The following is a 22,710-nucleotide window of genomic DNA, read 5'->3' as shown; positions in this document are numbered from 1 at the left end:
TGACCCGTGGGCATCTGAGTTTCAGAACGACTCCCTCCCTGGTGCTTATCTGATCCTCCTTGGGTCAGCCAAGGGTAGTTGGCAAAGAAAGTGTCACCATTTGAGGAAACAGACCCAGAGAGGGAGAGACTCTGGCAGGACTTCATGGTGGTCTGAACTTGGGCTTCAGGTTTCCGGTGTGGGGCCTCTGTTCTTTCCCGGGGCTGGCTGCTGCTCTTGCTCCTGCACCATTTCACTAAGAACTACCTCCTGTCTCCTTCCTCTGGGCAGATGCTGACCTTCATTATGCTTGCCCGGCTGGCCACCCTGTGTCCTGCACCTGTCCTGCAGAGGGTGGACCGACTCATTGAGCCACTAAGGGCCACTTGCACTGCCAAGGTAAGTCCCTGGCCCAGCCCTAGTCCAGGCCCTGGAGCACCTACTGAGTCCTCAGCCAGTTGTTCAGTTACCCCTTACTGAGCACTTCCTGCAGTGCAGGTGATATTGTGAGTGCTTCATTTAATCATTATCATTGCCCTATAAAGTACCTCTTATTATCATTGTATACACAGGGGAACAGAGGCTTTGAGAGGTTGTTATTGGCCAAGGCTACACAGCTAGTAAATTGCAGAGCTGGATTCAGACCCACCTGTCTCTTCTTCCATTCATTAAACACTTCCTGGGTGCTGAGCCTTATGGGAGATACTAAAGATATAACATTGAGCCTGAGAGATTCCCTGCTGTCAATCTCTCACCTCCTTGTTGGGAAGCTGGGTCGGATGATTGGTCTAGGGCAAAGCTGCTGCTAGACTGGAGTGCCTGAAGGGTCTGGAGGAGGGATTTGGGATGGAAGCTCTCATGGAAAGCTGGTGTTGGGAGCAGAGCCTGGCGCACCTGGGTGGTACCTAGTAAATACCTGCTGAATGAAAGAATACATTTGGGTTTTTTAAGGATGGGAATCATTACCAAAAGGAGAGGAGTGTTTTAGATTGGCACTTAAAGAGGAGAGATACCCACAGAGTGGTGATTTTCAAAAATGCTATCTTCTGTGGACAAAACACTAAAATTGGTATTCATAGAAACCTGCCTTGTAAGTTTACATTTTTAACATATGCTTACTATTGAGTCCATCCAAAAAGACACTTCTACAGGGCCACGCCAGTTTTGACAGTCTCTCATTTCTAGTTTTCTCTGAGCTCTATGGCACCAAGAAAAGTCCCAGTTCTTAAGAGGGGAGGTATATATGGCACTGCAGTGCCAGAACATTCTTGCAGTAAGCCGAGGTGGCAAGAGAAGCTCTGCTCTGAGTTTCCACAAGAGCCACTCATATGGCCACGCAGAGGATGCTGTCTATTGGGCATTGGGCTGAGCATGGATACATCCACACCCACAGTCCTTACCCATGACTCTGAAATCTACCAAGCTCTGACAACCAAAAGCTTTTTAGGAAACTGTTTGTCACAAAACTTGAAGTGGCATGAGGCTATGATCTTTAATTCTCGCCAATGTACCACTTTTATATAAGGGACTTAAGCATCTGAGGATTTTGGCATCCCCTGAGATCCTGGAACCAAACTCCCATGGATACTGAGGGATACCTGTACTACTCACATTACTCATACATGTAGTATTCATGTATTTGATTACAGGGCATTGTACAAGACCCCCTGGGAATGTTATCTGCACAGTATTACCTTTCTAAAACCCAAAATGTCCTGGATTCCAAAGCACATCTGGCTCCAGGGGTTTCAGAGAAGGGAGTGTGGACTTGTGTCAAGTTGTTTAATCCTCTTGGCAACTCTTATGTAGTTACCTGAAGTCACAGCTCTTGGGAGCAGAGCCATTTGAACACAGGACTCTGCAACTCCATTGCCAAGCTGTTACCCACTGCATTGAATTCTTTAGGAAGAGCCCAGCATAACAAGGAATTTGAACTTTAGTCCATAAGCAGTGGAGGAATTACTGAGCTCCTCTGCCTAAGTGGGAGATGGTGGGGAAGAGGAAACAAACTGCAGGAGGTAGTTTGGGGTGCTTACTCTCCGGCTGCATCTGTAAAACAGATTGCGGGGCAGGGACTTGAGTGCAGGGAGGCTGCTAGAAGACCATCGCAGTGATCCATTCATTCAGTCTAGTCATATGGCGCTAAGAGCTGGTTTTAAGCACAGCCAAGTATACGCTGGATCCCTGCAGTCTGTAGATTAAGTATGGGAACACAGTACTTGCCACTGTCAATTAACAAAAAGTGAGAACTTTAGATTGGCTGCTCAGAGGCCCCTCAGGCTGTACTCAAGCTGATTTGAATGGCAAAGAACCTCTGTGGGGTAACTAGCCTGTGCAAAAGCCCAGAGGTGGAGTTAGGAAATAGCTGGTGAGACAGAAGCCTCAGGAGATCTCGCAGCAGGGATTTATGTTGGGGAAGATGACAGGGCAAAGAGGAAGCCAAAGGCCAGTGAGGAGGCAGTGGTGTGGGCCAGGCTCAATAAAGGATGGCTGCTTCTGCTGTTTCCTACTTTAGGTCAAAGCTGGTTCTGTGAAGCAGGAGTTTGAAAAGCAAGATGAACTGAAGCGCTCTGCAATGAGGGCAGTGGCTGCCCTGCTGACCATCCCCGAGGTGGGGAAAAGCCCCATCATGGCCGACTTCTCTTCCCAAATCAGATCCAACCCTGAACTTGCTGCCCTCTTTGAAAGCATCCAGAAGGATTCCACTTCAGCCCCCAGCACAGACTCAATGGAGCTCAGCTAGTCCCCTCAGCACCAAGGTGGGCCCTCGCTTAAGAGAAAGGAGCCCACCCAAGCCCGAGGCCTCCCCATCCCACCACTGCAGGTCTCTACTTTTGCCCTTCCACCATTTCACTGGGGGCCCTGCCACTCCTGGTCAGGGCTTACAGTGCCTTCTCCAGGGACCCAACTCAAAGGCCCCCAGCCCAAGCTGTGAGGCTGCCAAGAATTGGGCCCCTTCCTTACCTCAGGACAGTCATCCAAAGAAATAGGGTGAGGAAGTTTTCAGTGACTTCACACTGTACCCCTCCATAGTCTGTCTGGTTCCTTCAGAGGGTGTCTCTGCCTCAAAACTAGTAGTATTTAGAAATAGGCTGTGCTGTCAGCTGTAAAAGGTCAGGAGGCAGCAGACACCACTCTGGTTTCTTCACTGCATTCAGCAATGCCTGAAGTTAGTGCTCAGGCCGGGCATCTCAAAAGAAGAGATACTTGAGTTATTCACATTTTAAAATTCAAAACGGTTCATTTTTAAGTGGCAGTGATGAATCAGAAATTTGGAAGGTGATAACAGGTTTTTTTCCAGGGAGGAGGAATGGGTTGGGTAGGGAACTGGACAGGCTTGGACCTCATATTTCATTTCTAATTTCAAAATACTTACTAGCAAATTGGGCAACAAGGAAGTACACATCTTCCACGCCACCACCACCCAGGCATAACCAGTTGGTTTGTTTCCTTCTGAGGAAGGTTTCAAATGTGTCTAGTGTTTAGTATTGAGGACAAAGAAATACAAGTGGCAGGCCCAAGTATTTTCTGTGATATCCCAGGTTAATAAAGATTAGATTCTAAATTACTTCTTTTCTCTACACAATTCGTCTCCAATTTTTAATCGAATCGCCTGAACCCAGGAGTCAGAAGTTGCAGTGGCCAAGATCAAGCCACTGCACTCCAGCCGGGGTGACAGCATGACAGTCTCAAAAACGAAACAAAAAAAATCCCAAAAGTGACCAGTTTATATTTATGACTAGGTTTTGAACAGGAGACAATCTGTAAGATGCCTGTCTACTAGAATGAGACTAGACCTAGGAAAGCGCAGCATTTCTGCTAAGTTGACCAGGATGGTTACAGAAAAACATCTTGTAGGCATTTCTATCTCGTAAGTACCACATCCCATATCCCTCATGACCTATATACTACACCACATAAGATGCCTGTAATCCCAGTACTTTGGGAGGCTGAAGCAGGATTCCCAGCTACTTGGAAGGCTGAGGTGGGAAGATCACCCGAGTCTGGGGAGGTCAAGGCTGTAGTGAGTGTGCCACTGCACTCCCAGCCTGGGTGAGAGCAAGACCCTGTCTCCAAAAAAAATCAGGGCCACGTGTCACTAAATTCTGAGTACCAGTCAAGAGGCTCAATTGTCACCAGTTAGGTCCCCGCCTTGGCAAACTGCTGTAACATTATATCTGAAGCAGCAGCTGATGGGAAGGTTATAGGAGACTGAAAGTGCTTTTCCAGTAACTGTGGTGGATTACCCGGAAGAGCAATTTGTACATCATCCTGTTCTTTTTGGACAGAAGTTACAGGATGCAATTTAGGCATCCCATAACAATCTGTGTAAGAAACTCATCTGGATATTTCCATGCATATTTTCTCAATTCTCACAAGCATCACGTGGAATAACTTGTCACCTAACTTTACAAAAGCAAGGCTAAGAATGACTACTTGTGGCTTGGGAGCCACAAGCTTCTTCGAAGTGTCTCAGAACCTACCTGGTGGGAGGGCCAAGTCTGTGCCCCTCATTCCCAGCCTCAACTGGAGATGACTAAGGCTAGTCTGTGCACTTGAGGTCACGTTCCCCTGTTCAAGGACCAAGTGTCCTTTACAAATCCCCTCCAAATGGGAGATTGCAAAGGGGCTTAAGCAAAAGAGTGATCTCTGTGACAAACTAAGTTGGCCAAGAAGCTGAAGACTTAAAACCAAGGAAGGAAGATGCCAGATGGCAGTTTTTACATTTATTTAAACAGAAAATGTGCACACAAGCTGCCTACTCATTTTCTTCGCTGCGCAGCCTGGCATTGGGGTTGGTGACTCTGATGGCCAGTTGGGCAGCTCTTTCCACGATGGCTTTGCGGTTCTTGGAGGAAACATTGTGAGCGATCTCGGCACAGTAAGATCTGTAAGAGAATCAAGTAGGTAAGGAGCAAGACAGCCCTGAACACACTTGGAAAATTCCACTGGGGAGTCAATGAGTTCCAGCACCAAGCTAAGAGAGGGCTGCTTGGTAAGTGGCTGTGGAATGGCACTTACATGCCCCCAAATCCTGACTATGGTTCCCTGGTGGTGACAAGAATTCTTTCATTTACAAAGTACCCTCATCCTTACAGCAGCCTTGTAATCCAGGCATTACCTCCATTTTACAGATAAGGAAACCAAGGCCCACAGCAAGCAAGACAGGGATCCAGGGTGAACCCAGGCCCATGCTCCAGGTTCAAAGGTTCTCCCCCAGTCGCAGGGTGCCTGACCTTGCCCATGAAGGTTCAGAACTCTTTGCAAAGTGGTCAAGAGCAGAACCCAAGAGTCTGAATGGAGCTAACAGCACCTGGTTTGACTGCTGAGGAGACAAAGCAAGTTGAGAAGCAACAATGCTTAAAGTCGCCCAGTCACAGCCATGCCTAATACCTGAGGACTTCAGATCCAGTTCTAACTCATTCCTCACAACTTTTTAAGAGGCAGCTACACTGTGCCCCATTTGATAACCAATTGGCCTAACAAGCACACTTCAGTAAGGAGATGATTTATGAAGCCACCCACAGTGGTTAAGAACCGACATTCCACCCCTGAAGCATCTTCAGCAAAGAGAGAAGCAGCAGGACTGTGAGGAGTGATTGAGGCAGTGGACACACAGCTCTTTTCAAGAACCCTGCCTTAACAGCAAGACAGCAAATCCAGACAATTCTTGTTTTATATGAGTCCACTCAAATTCAAAGCAACTATATTTTTAAATGTTTCTATGTTTTAAAGACTTAGGTTATATTACACTTCTCATCTGTCTTTACTTTTCAAAAAACCCTCCTGTCCTCGTCCATCTACATATTTGATAATCACAATCAGAGTGTACCCACCATTTTAAATGTGTCCCCCCTAGCTTGGGCATTTTCCATAGTACAACACTCCAACCATTTTCAATGGACCCACAGCATTCTATCCGGCACTCTACCAATTCTCACTATATTTTCAGTTGTTTCCAGTGGGTTATTGCTGCAATGACTAGCTTTAGTTTGCCTGCTTTTCCATTCCTTAAGGACAAATGCCCAGAAATGGAACTTAGAGATCAAAGGTCAAAGAGTATTTCTATGGATCTTAAAGACTGCCAAGCTGCACTTACAGAGCATATGCCAACCAGCCAACATGTGCACTGCAACTGAGTCATCATGTTGGCCATACAAGAGGTATTGCCTGTTATAGTTCAACTCATACAGCCAACTGTGGTTTCAGTGTCCACCATTAATTCCTTCGCCCAACTTTTCTAACAGAAATTTTCAGCATTTCAACGCCTGGTCAAATTTCCAATCTTGGAAGGTAACCACATTAGAATACTGGTCTTGTTCATTTTTATTACTTATATCTACAACCACTGTAGATGAAAGTTATCTTTGTAAATGTAAACACAAACATCCTAGTTAGTCACACACACTCCATGTTCTTTCTAGTTTACTTAGGAAAATTCAGCTTTTTGGCTTCCATTTACCAATAAGAAAATTAACTGTCACTTCCCATGAGAATTTTTCATTCCACTGCCCTAGTTTTGGTCTAAGCAGGTCACTGAGTCTCTTATACACAAAGCTCACCAAGTGTCTAACTTACTCAAAACACCTAGAACTAGCTGGGTGTGGTGGAATGTGCCTGTGGTCCTAGCTACCAGGAAGACTGAGATGGGAAGACAGCTTGAGCCCACCTTGAGTTTTGGGCGGCAGTGTGCCATGATCACAGTTGTGAACAGCCACTGCACTGTAGCCAGGGCAACACAGAGCCCGTCTATCTCTAAAATCAAACCAGGCCAGGCGCAGTAGCTCATGCCTGTAATCCCAGCATTTTGGGAGGCTAAGGCAGGCAGACCACTTAAGGTCATGAGTTCAAAACCAGCCTGGCCAACATGGTGAAACCTCATCTCTACTAAAAATACAAAAATTAGCCAGGCATGGTGGTGCACGCCTGTAATCCCAGCTCTTGGGAGGTTGAGGCAGGAGAAACGCTTGAAACTGGGCGGTGGAGGTTGCAGTGAGCCAAGGTCATGCCACTGCACTCCAGCCCTGGCAAGAGAGCAAGACTTCATCTTAAAAAACAAAAACCAATAAAACCCACCTGGAACCAATGCCCTGCAAACCCTCCATGCGCTTTCACCTCTACACCTTTGTGTAAGCACTCTCTGCCTGCCGAGTTTCCTCCTGTTCTCCATCTAATCCAAACTTTCTAAAGCCCTCCTGCCCCGGAAGATACCCCTTACCACAGCACAGACTAAAGAGCCCCTTAAGGTCTGAGGTCCATGTTTGATCTCCTGCTTGTAAGCCAAAAATAAAATTCAAAGGCCCCCAGCAACCATCTGAATGCACTCCCTCCTTGAATAATAGGGCACTCTTGGTTTCCACAACCTCTTACTGTAGCCAAGACATTCCTTTCTAGTGATAACCAATTCCCGACGAGAAACAGAAAATCTATCCAAAACCTCAAAGTGCTGCCTTTCTGGACCAAACCAATGTATGCCTTAAGTGTATTTGATTGATGTCTCATGTCTCCCTAAAATATGTAAAACCAAGCTGCTCCCCGCCCACCTTGGACACATATTCTTAGGGTCTCCCAAGGGCTGTGTCACGGGCCATGGTCAACTCATATTTGGCTCAGAATAAATGTCTTCGAATATTTCAGAGTTCAACTCTTTTGGCTGACACCTTCATAAAGAAAGCAACGTTTTGGAAACAACAGCCAAAGGATATTGTAGTAGTGGAAAGTGGCTATTATTGCAGTGTTCACAAAGCAGTCTTTTCCTGGTCTTGGGTCTCTACACTTAGAAGACCAAGTCTCCTCCTTTGAGCAAAGGAAACACCTTCAACTCCCCAACAAGCATTCTCTAAAATCCTGCAAGGAACAACTTCTGATTCCTTCAGAGAATGCACAACCCCCCCCACCCCGAAAATGCATCCCAAGAGTTTCTAGAGTTCCTGCCAGAAGTGCTCACACAGATGCTAACTTCTGATCCCTGAAAACTAGAGGTGGGACCCAACTCACTTGTTGCACATCAGCAGCACTTCCAGCTCCTTGACGTTGTGGACCAGGAACTTCCGGAAGCCACTGGGCAGCATGTGCTTTGTTTTTTTGTTGCTTCCATAACCAATGTTGGGCATCAAGATCTGGCCCTTGAATCTTCTACGAACCCTGTTGTCAATGCCTCTGGGTTTCCGCCAGTTACGCTGAAGGAAATAATACACAGGTGGGTTAGCGTCTGTGCAGAGTGCCAACTCTTCCTTTTGGGGAGGGAAAAAAGGACCAAATGAAAAGTATGCCACACAGTAGTTACCTTTGGTAACAGGACTTCACTATTTTCTTACTTTTTTGGTGGGAAAAACCAGGAGCTCGTGGCTTTAGCCACTAGGAATGCAGGCACCCCTGCCATTCTCACTCCCAAGAAATGGAGACACCAAAGGGATGCGAGGGGACTGTGTAGATACTGAGATGGCGAGCACAGCTGCAGACACTGCTCTCAGCACCTGAGTTTTCTTGTTTATAAAATAGGGATCCTGCTATCATAAGGCAACCCAAAATACATGACACAAATGCAAAGCCCTCTAAACACATCAAAACGGCCAAGTGTCCCTTTTCATTAAAGTTTCACTTCACACATCAAGAGACATAAGTACCAGCACTAGGGCACACCAGGGGAGACCTGTATTTCTACAGAAAGCTCTTCCACAAACCAGTTCATCAGTCAAAGGTAATCCTGACTAGGTGATGTCAGAAACTGGCGGCCTGTTGGAAACTCCCTTCTTCACCCCACACCCATTTCCATCCCAGGACCACATACCTTAATTTTGACATATCGGTCTGACTGGTGCCGGATGAACTTCTTGGTTCTCTTTTTGACGATCTTGGGCTTCACAAGGGGTCTGAGGGCGGCCATGATGCCTTTTGGGGAAGAAGCAGCCCCAGGTGAGAAAGAATCCTGGAAGAAGGCTTGGAAGGAGGCTTTCCCGCCCAGGGACTGAACACTGTCGCAGAGTGTCTTCCAATCGCCAGCTACGGAGCAAGCTGGGAATGGAATGGGTGCCTCTGCCAGGCTTGCTTTCCCTCCCTTTCCGAAGCTGGCAGAATACTAGGCACTCTCCAGACGCGATCCCAGGAGGTCAAGGGTCACCTCACCCACTCAGAGCCCAAAGAATGCCAACAGCTGAGCAAACCAAAACTGACCCCAAGACACTCTTAATTTGCAAGGGGCAGCAAATCCCACCCCACCAGTGTCCGAACCCCCAGATGGTCCTTCCGGTAGTACTGGCCTTGACCATCTACTTGAACCTGAGTCTTTTCCTCACCTGTAAAATGAAGATGACACTGCGCGCTGAATGCCTGCAGTGCCTGTCACAGGGTAAATGTTCAATAAAGAAAACCTTCTAATTCCCTAGGGAGCTGCTGCGCTACCACACCCTCACCACACACAAAACCACCATATACCTCAAACCTGGAGATCTTCCAGTACCAACTCACACCTTCCTCAGTGTGGTCTTCCGAGCCACTGATTTCCTACAGCAGCACCCCTTCTGTTCTCTTCGCAGCCATCAACTGGCACAGAGTGGGTACTCAATGAACCACGTATTCAAAACGACTTTGCCTTCTGGTCCATACTATCCTCGAAGGCAAGGTGGGGGCAGTTGTGTCTTCATATTCCCAGATATACTACCAGAATTTCTGCCTGCAACTGAACCAGCCGACCTACAGTTCGTCTTTCCTTGGCGGTCCCGAAGCAGCAGCCCTCGGGCCAGAGACTGCAGCGGAAGAAGCGGGCCATGGCAATGAACGAACACACGTGGGCCGACATCGGTGAGCGCTAGGATCCACAGATCCCAGCTGAAAACTGTCAAGCTGGGCCACCCCTGGTCGTCCCACGGCTCCCAGGAGACCCCGCAGTCTGGCCGCAACTAGCACCCTCCACCGCCAAGGAACAAACAAGCAGCCCGCAGCTCTGACTACAGGCGGAGGGCAGCAGGCTCTGGGACGCAAAGCCCTATCAACTCGGCTGCTTCGTTCTGTTCCTGTACACGCTCCAGTAAGCTGACAATAACAATACCCACAGACACTACCGCGCTGAAGGGGAGGCCTCTGCACCACTGAGCGATGGGGCCAGATGAATCCCACAGGAATGCGGATTGCCACGGATTAACACTTACCGAGGAGGAGATGGCTGCCACCTTCGTAGGCAGCGCCGAGGAAGAGAGAAGGGATGGTGGCGCGCAAGGGCTGATGGGACGTAACCCCTGGGTCCTGGCAGGGAAAAAGGCAAGCACTTCCGGCTCCGGCTCTTTTAAATAAAATAAAGACACGTCAAAAAATAATGCCGCAAAAATTCTCAGTATACATGTTTTAATAGACCATAATAACTAGGAATAGGACTGAAAAATGTATTCTACCTATCCTTGGGACTACGTAGAAATTTGGAATTCTTTCTGAGCTAATAAGACCTGGTGGAGGGAGGAATTTACTTCCGCCAGAAGTTGAAGCCAATCCGCTTTTGGGCTATTTCCGCCCGCGTTTCTTCTACTCCGAAGTGCGCCTCTTAGTGGTCAGAAGAGAACAAGACAGAGACTTCCTAATAATTTCCTCACCGAATTTAGACGGTAAATAGTAACGAAAACAGCTAGCATGCGATGGAGTTCACTATGCCTACCACAATTCTATAACGTACCCCAATTATTGTCTCCGTTTTGCATATGTGGAAGATGAAATTTGGAGACTTGACTCCAAACTCCACGCTTCTAACCACTGGGCGAAACTGCCTAGTTTTTGTTTGTTCATTTTTTAGAAACGGGGGTCTCACTCTGTTGCCCAAGCTGGTCTTGAACTCCTGGGCTCAAACGATCCTCTCGCCTCAGCCTCCTGAGTAGCTGGGATTACAGGCACGAGCTACTGCCTAGTTGTATTTTGTTTTGTTTTGTTTTTGGTTTTTTGGTTTTTTTTTAGACAGAATCTCCCTCTGTCACCTAGGCTGGAATGCAAAGGTGCCATCTCACGGCTCACTGCAGCCACTGCCTCCCAGACTGCCTAGTTTTCAAAGATGCTCTTGATTTGTTTTGCTTAGCTTTTGTATTTAAGATTATTGTGAAAATTGGCTGGGCACTATGGTTCACACCTATAATTCCAATACTTTGGGGGTCTGAGGCGGAAGATTTGCTTGAGCCCAGGAGTTCAAGACCAGCCTAAGCAACATAGTAAGACCCTGTCTCTACAAAAAATAAAATAATTAGCTGGGGCTGGTGGCGCATGCCTGTAATTCCAGTTACTCGAGAGGCTGAGCTGGGATGATCACGTGAGCCCAGGAGTTCTAGACTGCAGTTAGCTGTGATAATGCCACTGCACTCCAGCCTGAGTGACAGAGCAAGACTCTGTCTCAACAACAACAACAAACCTATAAAGACAAATAACCCAATTGAAAAATGGGTAAAGAATCCAAATAGACATTTCTCTGTGGCCAATGAACACATGAAATGATGATCCACATCATTAGCCATCAGGGAAATACAAACTGGAACTGCAATGAGATACCATTTCACACTCACTAGGACAGAGAAATGGGAATCTCCGTACAGTGCTAGTGCAAATATGAAATGGTGCAGTCACTTTGGAAAAGAATAGCAGTTCCTCAAAATGTTAAACATAAAGTTACTATAAGACCCAGCAATTCCACTTTCAGGTATATGCTCAAGAGAAATGAAAACATATGTCCACACAAAAACTTGTAAGTAAATAATCACAGCAGCCTTATTCATAATAACCAAAATGTAGAGACAACCCAAATGTCCATCAACTGGTGAATGGAGAAATAAAATGTCATCCCATCATTCAATGGAATATTATTCAGCAATGAAAAACAATGAAGTACCAGTACATGCTACAACATGAATGAACCAGACACAAAAGGCCACATATTGTATGTCTCCATTTATATGAATTATCCAGAATAGGCAAATCCATAGAGACAGAAAGTATGTTAGTTGTTGCCAGGGCTGAAGAGAAGGAGGAATTGGGGTAGACTACTAATGGGGTTTACTTTGGGGTGATGGAAAAGTTCTAGAATTAGATGGTGATGATGATTGCCCAGTTCAGTGACTATACTGAAAGACACTTAATCGTACACTTTTTTTTTTTTTAAACAGAGTTTCACTCTTGTCACCCAGGCTGCAGTGCAATGGCGCGATCTCGGCTCACTGCAACCTCTGTCTCCTGGGTTCAAGCGATTGTCCTGCCTCAGCCTGCCAAGTAGCTGGGATTACAGGAGCCCACCACCACACCCAGCTAATTTTTGTATTTTTAGTAGAGACGGGGTTTCACCATGTTGGCCAGGCTGGTCTGGAACTCCTGACCTCAGGTGATCCACCTGCCTCGGCCTCCCAAAGTGCTGGGATTACAGGCATGAGCCACCGCGCCTGGCAATCATACACTTTAAATGGGTGAATTGTATACAGTATGTGAACTACATCTCAAAAAAGTTGTTATAAAGAGTGATAATATGGGCATAGTTGCAGAAAAAAGACAATCTTGCAACTGAATAAATTCAGCTTTGTAAAAGACTTTTTTTTTTTTTTTTTTTTTTTTGAGACAGAGTCCCATTCTGTTGCCCGGGCTGGAGTGCAGTGGTGTGATCTCGGCTCACTACACACTGTGCCTCCCGGGTTCACGCCATGCTCCTGCCTCAGCCTCCCGAGCAGCTGGGACTACAGGTGCCTGCCACCATGCCCGGTTAATTTTTTTATAGTTTTTAGTAGAGACGGGGTTTCACTGTGTTAGCCAGAATGGTCTCGATCTCCTGACCTCGTGATCTGCCCGCCTCGGCCTCCCAAAGTGCTGGGATTACAGGCATGAGCCACTGCGCCCGGCCTGTAAAATACTTTTTTAAAAAAGATGGAAAAAAGAAGCCAAGGGGACCCATTGAACCACAGCAATGACTATACGTGCCCAGGAGGGGGCCTTTGGGAGCAAAACCACCCACAGTCTCCATCTTGGCTGAGGAGCCCTGACACACTCCTGCACTCCTGGAGCGCTTGGGTGGGACTAGGGGATGTGCCACTGACTCTAGGAGCTGAGGATTGGGCTGTGTGGAGGAGGAGTAGGGAGATGCAGAGGCAGAGAGGCCCGTGTTCACCGTGGGATGACACAGGAGAAAAGGCTGGCCAGCTCTCCCTGTCTTCCCAACTCCCGCTAAAGTTGGTGAGAAAAGCCCTTAATTGTATATTGCAATGGTTATGGATTCGGAAATGGTTTTTCCCTTGGTGTGTGTTCTTTTTCCTCAGATTGGAAAGGATCGGGCACTGAACTTTGACCCCTGCTGCATCAGCTACTTTACTAAAGGGGAGTACATTTTGCTGGGGGGTTCAGACAAGCAAGTATGTCTTTTCACCAAGGATGGAGTGCGGCTTGGGACTGTTGGGGAGCAGAACTCCTGGGTGTGGACGTGTCAAGCGAAACCGGATTAAGAGGAAGTTTGTTCTGTGGGGCCATGGCTTGAAGAGGCACTGAGCAGCCGCCATGTCTCGAGAGTCCCATCACTGGGGTTTGTGTCTGACAAATGGGAGTGCAGACTTTCTCCAGAGAGCTGGGAATTGACAGTTCTCTCACCCTGCAGGTGGTCGGCTGCCAGGACGGCACCATTTCCTTCTACCAGCTTATTTTCAGCACAGTCCATGGGCTCTACAAGGACCGCTATGCCTACAGGGATAGCATGACTGACGTCATTGTGCAGCACCTGATCACTGAGCAGAAAGGTAAGAGGCAGGTCCAGACCTTGGGAAGAGGGACAGGTGGAAGCAGGTGGAAAGGGCTGGTGACAGGGCACTTGAAATGACAGGAAAGGTTTCTCCTTGGCCTTTCGCAAACATGTTAGCCACTGGGTCTGTGTCGGGTTTTTTTGTTTGTTTGTTTGTTTGTTTGTTTTGGTGGGGGAAGTAGTGTTGCCAATCCCCTTGAGGATCTCATGAAAGCAATAAACCCTGTCTGAAAAATGTACCAACTCAGAATTTTGCACATAATTTCAAGGAGTACATGAATCTCCTGAGTGAGGGAGGATGATTTATGACAGGTTGGAGCCAGGTGGTTGACCTGCATGGGTCTTCATGGACCTTTATCCTTTCTGGTCAGAGTCACTCTGGGGTGCTTCTCCCTCAGCCCCGTCTCCACTTGCCTCCTGGTGGGTCCTTCTGCCAGAGATGAGCAGCAGAATTGGATTGGCACAGGCTTAGTCAGAAGATCAGGTTTCCAGGCCTAGCATAGTCATTCCAAGCCCTAAGACCGCAGTCTCTCCCTCTGTCCACTTAAGTTGCCATGCTGGTTAAATAGACTCAGAATCCACTTACTTCAGGTGTATTCATATCTGGATGTGCTGGCCTTAGTGCACTGCTGGGTGCCTTTGCAAGGGATCCAGGTGGGGGGTTGTGTTGTAGATTCAGATAAGTGTCCTTTGGTCCCCCTGGGGGACCCTATCTTTTTGAAGATTCTGGCTGTGGTGGTTAGGGCAGAGCCCCTTGGGCAGCTCCACAGTGTCCCCTCAGTGACATTTTCTCCACCTGCCCTGTACTGGGAGTGTAGAGCCCGGTGTGTACCAGAAATTACGTGTCTTTCCCGTTTGTCAAGGAGGTGGGCAGGGAGTGGCCAGAGGTGAGGTCAGTCACTTAGGCAGGCTCTCAATTGCCAAGGGCCACTAGTGCTGTGCAGAGGAGTTTATACTTGTATCCAGCAAGTGATGGTAACAGTGAGTTCTTTCCTTCTTTCTTTCTTTCTTTCTTTCTTTCTTTCTTTCTTTCTTTCTTTCTTTCTTTCTTTCTTTCTTCTTTCTTTCTTTCTCTCTCTCTTTCTTCTTTCTTTCTTTCTCTCTTTCTTCTTTCTTTCTTTCTTTCTTTCTTTCTCGTCTATCTCTCTCTCTCCCTCCCTCCCTTCCTTTCCTTTTTTTTTTTTTTTTTTGATGGCGTTTCGCTCTGTTGCCCAGGCTGGAGTGTAGTGGTACAATCTCGGCTGACTGCAAACCCCGCCTCCTGGGTTCAAGTGATTCTCGTGCCTCAGCCTTCCAAGTAGATGGGATTACAGGCACCCGTCACCATGCCCAGCTAATTTTTGTATTTTTTAGTAGAGATGGGGTTTCACCATGTTGGCCAGGCTGGTCTCAAACTCCTGACCTCAGGTGATCTGCCTGCCTTGGCCTCCCAAAGTGCTGGGATTACAGGCATGAGCCACCGTGCCCTGCCTAAAGATTTTTCAATGAGTGTTTCACTTTTAATTGCCAGTAGTTTTAAGTGATAGCTTTTTAATTTCTCTGCCTTCCACTTTACTTAACAACCTCTCGCTAAAACTAGATAATTTTTTTCTTTGACAGTTCAGATTAAATGCAAAGAGACCATCAAGAAGATTGCCATCTACAGAAATTGATTAGCTATCCAACTAATCCTCTGCTATAATTGTATTCAGAGGACTCATTAGACATGCATTACCAGGTAAAAGAAAAGATTGTCAAGAAGTTTGAGTGCAGCCTCCTGGTGATGTGTGCCAATTACATCATCCTGTGCCAGGTGGCTGTGCATATATATATATGCTATATCTATAGTCCCAGTATGACAAAGTGCTCTGCAATACAAAAAAGTATTCTCCAGTTTATGGCTCATGACTTGCTAATAGAGTCTGATTCCTCTAGATGTCAGGAAAATGAAAGCCAAAGAGCAACCACTTAGTTTGAGGAAACAGACTTGTTTTCTAGTGACCACTGTTAAAACCGTGAGGTGGGCACCCTATGGTTGTGGGAAGCACAAATGGAATTCACCCCAACTTTTCCAACATGCTGCTGCCCACCTGGCAGAGGAGGATAATGTGATTGGCACACACCACCAGGAGGTTGCACTCTTAACTTCTTGGCTGGTGGTCCCCCAACCTTTTTGGAACCAGGGACGAGTAGAAGACAATTTCTCCACAGATGAGGGGGGATGGTTTCAGGATGACACTATTCCACCTCAGATCATCAGGCATTAGATTCTCATGCAAGCTAGATCTCTCACATGTGCAGTTCACAATAGGGTTCTCAGAGCTATGAGAATCTAATGCTGGTGCTGATCTGACAGGAGGCAGAGCTCAGGTGATAATGCTCACCCGCCACCCACCTCCTGCTGTGTGGCCCAGTTTCTAACAGGCCACAGACAGGTACTGGTCCTTGGCATGGGGGTTGAGGACCCCTGTTCTTGACACTGATCTTCTCCTTTACCCAGTAATGCATGTCTGGCAAATCCTCTGAATATATATATAAAACGTACTATATCCTCTGAATATATATATATATATATATATATATATATATATATATATATAAAATATATCCTCTGAATATATATAATATAATATATCCTCTGAATATATATATTATATATAATATTTTCTAGAGATGGGGTCTGGCCATGTTGTCCAGGCTGGTCTTGAACTCCTAAACTCAAGCAATCTGCCTTCCTTGGCCTCTCAAAGTACTGGGATTACAGGTGTGAGACACCATGCCTGGCCAGCTTATATAATTTTAGTGACTTAAAACATAAATTGGTGTCCCACTGCTGGGCGCGGTAGCTCATGCCTGTAATCCCAGCACTTTGGGAAGCTGAGGCAGGCAGATCACCTGTGGTCAGGAGTTCGAGTCCAACCTGGCCAACATGGTGAAACCCCATCTCTACTAATGTTACAAAAAATTAGCTGGGTGTGGTGGCACATGCCTGTAGTTCCAGCTACTAGGGAGGCTGAGGCACGAGAATCACTTGAACTCGGGAGGTAGAGGTTGCAGTAAGCTGAGATCGTGCCATTGCACTCCAGCCTGGGCAACAAGAGCGAAACTTTGTCTCAAAATAATAATAATAATAATAATAATAATAATACATAAATTGGTGTCCCACAAAATGAAGACACTTTTTTCTGATATGAATATACACATAAGATTTACATCAACTCAGTAATCATTCAGGAGGTTTTACTTCCTGAGATTTTTTTTTTAATGAAAACATTTTCTCACTTAGATTCCTAGGGCGTCTAAGTCAATGCCAAGAAAAGTTTAGAAAGACTTTGAGAGAAGGCCAGCCCAGCATCTTTCTTGGAAGCAGAGGTAGATTTGGTTTCACATAGGCCTACTGGAAGTGATAAAAGGGAAGAATTCTTTAGGAATCACTGTAGTGTTTACATGCTAGGGACATACTTTTTTTTAAAAAAGGAATCACTGTGGTGTAAAATACTATTAAAATTTCTCTAAAAGTCTAGAGCTGGGCTGGATGTGGTGGCTCACACCTGTAATCCCAGCACTCTGGGAGGCCAAGGCAGGAGGATTGCTTGAGGCCAGGCATTCAAGAGCAGCCTGGAAAACAAACCAAGACCCCATTTATACATTAAAAGAAAAATAGCTGGATTTGGTGGCACTCACTTGCAGTCCCAGTTACTTGGGAGGCTAGGGCAGGAGGATTGCTTGAGCCAGGAATTGGAGGCTTCAGTGAGCTATGATGGCACCACTGCACTCTAGCTTGAGTAAGTTTCACCTGCTGCAGAACTGCCTGTGTCTATGCGCACTTAAAGAGCGGGAAGGAAACGATCAGTTTTGTCACCTGAAAGAGGAAAAGAGATGGGCAAGCTGGCCTTCTGCTCACTTCACAGGAATGCCAGAAGAGCCAGCAGAACGGGAAGTGCTTGGATCTTTGGGGCATGAACGTATACGTATCATTCAGCCTTGTGGCCTCTCTGTCACCAGAGAAGACAGCTCGAAGGCTCCATGCCCAGGGCCTGGCTGTCTTTCTGCTGGGCTTGTGCCATTCTTTGCCTCTTTAGGGCTTTGTCGGTGGTCAGGGCTGGTTTTCCGGAATGAAGTTCCCCTCAAAGCTGGAGCCCCTCCTGACTGGTTACCTCGGCCATTGCAGGGTTTCCCAATGTTACAGGCAGATTCGGTCCCCTTACTAGGCTCCTCCTTGTTCTCAGCAGCAAAATCGATAGTGGGAGGGGCCTGGAGTAGGGAGCAGCCTCAGTCATTAGAAAGGGTTACCTGGTGATATGGTTTGGCTGTGTCCCCACCTAAATCTCATTATGAATTGTAATAAACCCCAAGTGTCAAGGGCAGGGCCAGGTGGAGATAATCCAATCATGGGGGCAGTTTTCCCCATACTGTTCTCTTGGTAGTAAATAAGTCTCACAACATCTGATGGTTTTATAAAGAGGAGTTCCTCTGCGCACGCTCTTTTTGCCTGCTGCCATGTAAGACACGACTTTGCTCCTCCTTTGCCTTCAGCCATGATTGTGAATTGTAAACAGCCATGTGGAACTGTGAGTCAATAGCCTCTTTCCTTTATAAATTATCCTGTCTCGGGTATGTCTTTATTAGCATCATGAGAACAGACTAATACGGTGAATTGGTAACTGGAGTGAGGTGCTGCTGTAAAGATACCTGAAAATGTAGAAGCAACTTTGGAACTGAGTAACAGGCAGAGGTTACTGGTGGAAGGTGTCCAGGTTCTTGGCGTCTTGAACAAAGAATTGGACAAAATGCACAAACAAAGCAAGGAAAGCAAAAGCAGAGATTTATTAAAAACAAAGGTACACTCCACAGTGTTGGAAGCGGGCCTGAGCATCAGGGCTCAAGAGCCCCCATTACAGAGTTTTCTGGGGTTTCAATACTCTGGAGGTTTCCCTTTGGTTACTTGGTGTACCTCTGTGTTAATGAGGATGGAGTGAAGTTACAAAGTCATTTACTCAGAATGCATCCTATATAAATGAAGAGCATGTTACTTGGCGTGTGTGATCTATGTAAATAGTGAGGATGAAGGTGAAGTTACAAAGTGTAAATGGAGAGGATGTTACTTGGAGTGTGTGGGCTATGTAAATGGAGAAGATGAATGTGAAGTTACAAAGTGTAAATGGTGTAAATGGAGGGGAGGAAGTGAAGTTACAAAGCCATTCACATTTCTGTCATTGCTGAAGTGCTTCCATTTGATTTAGTTCTAAAAAGTCAGCATGGATTGGCCTTATGTCCCTGCCTCCAGGCCCTATTCTTCTGCCTCATTGGAACAGTTTGAAGGGCTCAGAAGAAGAGAGAAAAAAGTGGGAAAGTTTGGAACTTCCTAGAGACTTGGAGGGCTCAGAAGACAGGAAGATGTGGGCAAGTTTGGAACTTCCTAGAGACTTGAATGGCTTTAACAAAAATGTTGATAGTGATATGGACAATAAAGTCCAGGCTGAGGTGGTCTCAGATGGTGATGAGGAACTTAATGGGAACCGGAGTAAAGGTCACTCTTGCTATGCAAAGAGAATGTCGGCATTTTGCCCCTGCCCTAGAGATCTGTGGAACTTTGAATTTGAGATGATTTAGGTTATCTAGGGGAAGAAATTTTTAAGCGGCAAAGTGTTCAAGAGGAACAAGAGCATAAAAGTTTGGAAAATTTGCAGCCTGATGATGCAATAGAAAAAATATCCATTTTTTGGGAAGAAATTCAAGCTGGCTGCAGAAATTTGCATAAGTAAGGAGGAGGCAAATGTTAACCACCAAGACAATGGGGAAAATGTCTCCAGGGCATGTCAGAGACCTTCAAGGCAGCCCCTCCCATTACAGGTCTAGAGGCCTAGCAGGAAAAAATGGTTTTGTGGGCTAGGCCCAGGGCCTCCCTGCAGTGTGCAGCCTAGGAACTTAGTGCCCTGCATCCCAGCTGCTCCAGTGGCTAAAAGGGGCCAAGGTACAGCTTGGGCTATGGCTTCAGAGGGTGCAAGCACCAAACCTTGGCAGCTTCCACGTGGTGTTGAGCCTGTGGTTACACAGTAGTCAAGAATTGAGGTTGGAAACCTCTGCCTAGATTTCAGAGGATGTATGGAAATGCCTGGATGTCCAGGCAGAGTTGTGCTGTAGGGGCAGAGCCTTCATGGAGAACCTCTGCTAGGGCAGTGCAGAAGGGAAATGTGGGGTTAGAGCCCCATACAGAGTTCCCACTGCGGAACTGCCTAGTAGAGCTGTGAGAAAAGGGTCACTGTCCTCCAGACCCTAGAATGGTAGATCCACTGATAGCTTGCACCGTGCACCTGGAAAAGCCACAGATATTCAATGTCAGCCTGTGAAAGCAGGCAGGATGGGGTGGGGGTGGGGGAGATGTACCTTGCAAAGCCACAGGAGCATAGCTGCCTAAGGCCATGGGAATCCACCTCTTGCATCAGCATGACATAGATATGAGACATGGAGTCAAAGGAGATCATTTTGGAGCTTTAAGATTTGGCTGTCCCACTGGATTTCAGACTTGCATGGGGCCTGTTGTCCTTTTATTCTGGACAATTTCTGCCACTTGGAACAGGTGTATTTATCCAACGCCTGTACCCCATTGTATCTAGGAAGTAACTAACTTGCTTTTGATTTTGCAGGCCCATAGGCAGAAGGGACTTACCTTGTCTCAGATGAGACTTTGGACTGTGGATTTTTGAGTTAATGCTGAAATGAGTTAAGATTTTGGGGGACTGTTGGGAAGGCATGATTGGTTTTGAAATGTGAGGACAGGAGATTTTGGAGGGTCCAGGGGTGGAATGATATGGTTTGGCTGTGTCTCCACCCAAATATCACCTTGAATTATAATAATCCCCATGTGTCAAGGGTGGGGCCAGGTGGAGGTAGTTGAATTGTGGGGGTGATTTTCCCCATACTGTTCTCGTGGTGGTAAGTCTCATGAGATCTGATGCTTTTATAAATGGGAGTTCCCTGGCAAAAACTCTCTTGCCTGCCACCATGTAAGACGTGACTTTGCTCCTCATTCGCCTTCCACCATGATTGTGAGGCCAGTCATGTGGCACTCTCAGTTGATTAAACCTTTATTCATTATAAGTTACCCAGTCTCAGGTGTGTCTTTATTAGCAGTGTGAGAACAGACTGATACACTTGGCCACCACTAGCCCAGAGGTGACTCCCTGTCAATCTCAACTCACTCAGTCCCTGAGGAAGTAGAATGGTTCAGGGGAAAGAGAGGGCATGGCCTTCAGGCTGACCTGGGCTTGGGTCCTGCCTGCATCCCTTACTGTGTGATCTTAAGCAAGTTAGTGAGCCTCTCTGAGCCTTGATTTCTTTTCTCTAAAATGAAATTAGTAATTGACCCTCACAGAATTGCTACAGGAATAAACAAGATACCATAGTGCCTAGCTCAGTGCTGGGCACAAAACAGGGCCCAAAATGTTACTTCTTCTCTCCCCAGCCTCAACTTCCACCTATGGTGAGGGTGGGTAGCCAGCCCCAAATGTGAATCTGTGTGAGCCTAGAACCATACAAGTGTGGAAGGGTGTGTGCTCCTCCCCGTCCCCACTGCTGGCTCTGTAGCGGGCTAGGGGAGGTGATTCTCAGCCCTGCCAGGAGACATCAGCATTCCCAGCTGCGACATTGCCTGCTGGCTTTTCCTCTTCTCCACTGCCCCTCCCCCTATACATAAAACAGCTATATTGCTTTTTTTCTCATTATAAAAGCAATCCATGCTCATTAGAAAAGAGTCAGACGTTATAAAATATCCTAGGTAGAAAGCCATGAGCATCTGCTGGTCCCCAGGGCTCCATGGCAGAGTAGAAAACTGAGGTACCCGGGGTGCCTCCCAGGAAAACTCTATTTTCACAAGGTGTGAACTGTAAATGCAAATACAAGATACTCTTTTCAAATCTTACAAATAACTCACTTTTTTTTTTCTTATGAAACACAATAGATGGGCTGGGCGCGGTGGCTCAAGCCTGTAATCCCAGCACTTTGGGAGGCCGAGATGGGTGGATCAACAGAAGTCAGGAGTTTGAGACCAGCCTGACCAACATGGAGAAACCCCGTCTCTACTGAAAATACAAAATTAGCCAGGCGTGATGGTGTCTGCCTGTGATCCCAGTTACTTAGGAGGCTGAGGCAAGAGAATCACTTGAACCCTGGAGGCAGAGGTTGCAGTGAGCCGAAATTGTGCCATTGCACTCTAGCCTGGGCTACAATAGTGAAACTCCATCTCAAAAAAAAAAAAAAAAAAAAAAAAAAACAAACAAAAAGAACCCACAATAGATGTTCATGACAAAACACATCCAGGCAAACAAAAAAGATTTTCTAATTATGCCATTCCACCTACCCAGAAACGCTGTTAATCGTTTGGAGCATATTCTTGTAAACGTTCTTCTGTGTAGAGAGATGTATATTTCTTCTGTAATAGAAGTGGAATCCCACTTTGCTCACTCTCCACTTTCTATATAGGGATTCATATTTCAGGAGAACATTTTCCAAAAGTAATACTTGCTTACTGAAAAATTCCAACAGCACACAGGTGCATGGAGGGGCTTGCCTCTGTTCATTTCTCTTGCCTCTGTTCATTTCTTTGTGGTCCCCTTTCCTCCTTTTCCCTCCATCCCACTGTAAGCAATTTAGTGGGATTCAGTCTTTAAGAGGGTATTGGGCTGAAATGTGTGAGCGCTGCCCAAGCCCAGGGTGGTTCTCACAGGATCCCCACTGTCCCTGTCCCCCAGGAACCAAACGCCAACGGTGTGGCCTGGAACACCAAGCATGAGGACATGCTCTGCTTCTCGGGAGGATGCTACCTCAACATCAAAGCCAGCACCTTCCCTGTGCACCGGCAGAAGCTGCAGGGCTTTGTGGTTGGCTACAATGGCTCCAAGATCTGCCTCCACGTCTTCTCCATTTCTGCCGTGGAGGTACCGCAGGTAACTGGGAGCGCCTGTCCACTCTCAGCACTGGCAAGGCCAATAAGACCAGGGAAGCTGGGCCCCTTG

General features: G+C 46.7%; 3 protein-coding genes and 1 non-coding gene across 9 annotated transcripts in view; 2 read left to right on the top strand and 2 right to left on the bottom strand.

Moving 5' to 3' along the window:
• The window catches only part of CAND2 (cullin associated and neddylation dissociated 2 (putative)), a 37,579-nt gene extending 34,032 nt beyond the window's left edge, over positions 1-3,547 (top strand). For all 5 annotated transcript variants that reach the window (XM_055259389.2, XM_055259387.2, XM_063630298.1 and 2 more), the window contains 2 exons: positions 271-378; positions 2,495-3,547. In XM_055259389.2, the coding sequence (XP_055115364.2) occupies positions 271-378; positions 2,495-2,722 (336 nt within the window). In that variant the 3' untranslated portion in view covers positions 2,723-3,547. The remainder of the gene's footprint in view (positions 1-270; positions 379-2,494) is intronic.
• A 1,139-nt stretch (positions 3,548-4,686) lies between these two features.
• On the bottom strand, positions 4,687-10,851 carry RPL32 (ribosomal protein L32). Of its 2 annotated transcripts, XM_055259391.2 has the most exons (5): positions 10,775-10,851; positions 10,128-10,258; positions 8,771-8,871; positions 7,978-8,159; positions 4,687-4,868 (listed from the first exon to the last, which is right to left on the bottom strand). In XM_055259391.2, the coding sequence occupies exons 3-5, from the start codon at positions 8,864-8,866 to the stop codon at positions 4,739-4,741; spliced, it is 408 nt and encodes a 135-aa protein (XP_055115366.1). In that variant the 5' UTR covers positions 8,867-8,871; positions 10,128-10,258; positions 10,775-10,851; the 3' UTR covers positions 4,687-4,738. The 2 variants fall into 2 exon arrangements, with proteins under 2 accessions (XP_055115366.1, XP_055115367.1); XM_055259392.2 differs by lacking the exons at positions 10,128-10,258; positions 10,775-10,851 and adding an exon at positions 9,415-9,707.
• Positions 8,953-9,091, bottom strand: LOC129471753 (small nucleolar RNA SNORA7). Its single transcript, XR_008653714.2, has one exon. It is a non-coding gene; the product is annotated as a small nucleolar RNA SNORA7 (small nucleolar RNA).
• Positions 10,852-13,497: 2,646 nt separating the features above from the next.
• On the top strand, positions 13,498-22,496 carry LOC129471102 (intraflagellar transport protein 122 homolog). Its single transcript, XM_055259393.2, has 2 exons — positions 13,498-13,715; positions 22,447-22,496. Exons 1-2 carry the CDS (start codon positions 13,520-13,522, stop codon positions 22,485-22,487), a joined length of 237 nt encoding a protein of 78 aa, XP_055115368.2. The 5' UTR covers positions 13,498-13,519; the 3' UTR covers positions 22,488-22,496.
• The last annotated feature ends 214 nt before the right edge of the window (positions 22,497-22,710 follow it).

Source organism: Symphalangus syndactylus, chromosome 21, assembly GCF_028878055.3.
Source record: "Symphalangus syndactylus isolate Jambi chromosome 21, NHGRI_mSymSyn1-v2.1_pri, whole genome shotgun sequence".
Taxonomy (NCBI): Eukaryota; Metazoa; Chordata; class Mammalia; order Primates; family Hylobatidae; genus Symphalangus; species Symphalangus syndactylus.
This window is presented reverse-complemented; position numbering and strand designations above follow the sequence as displayed.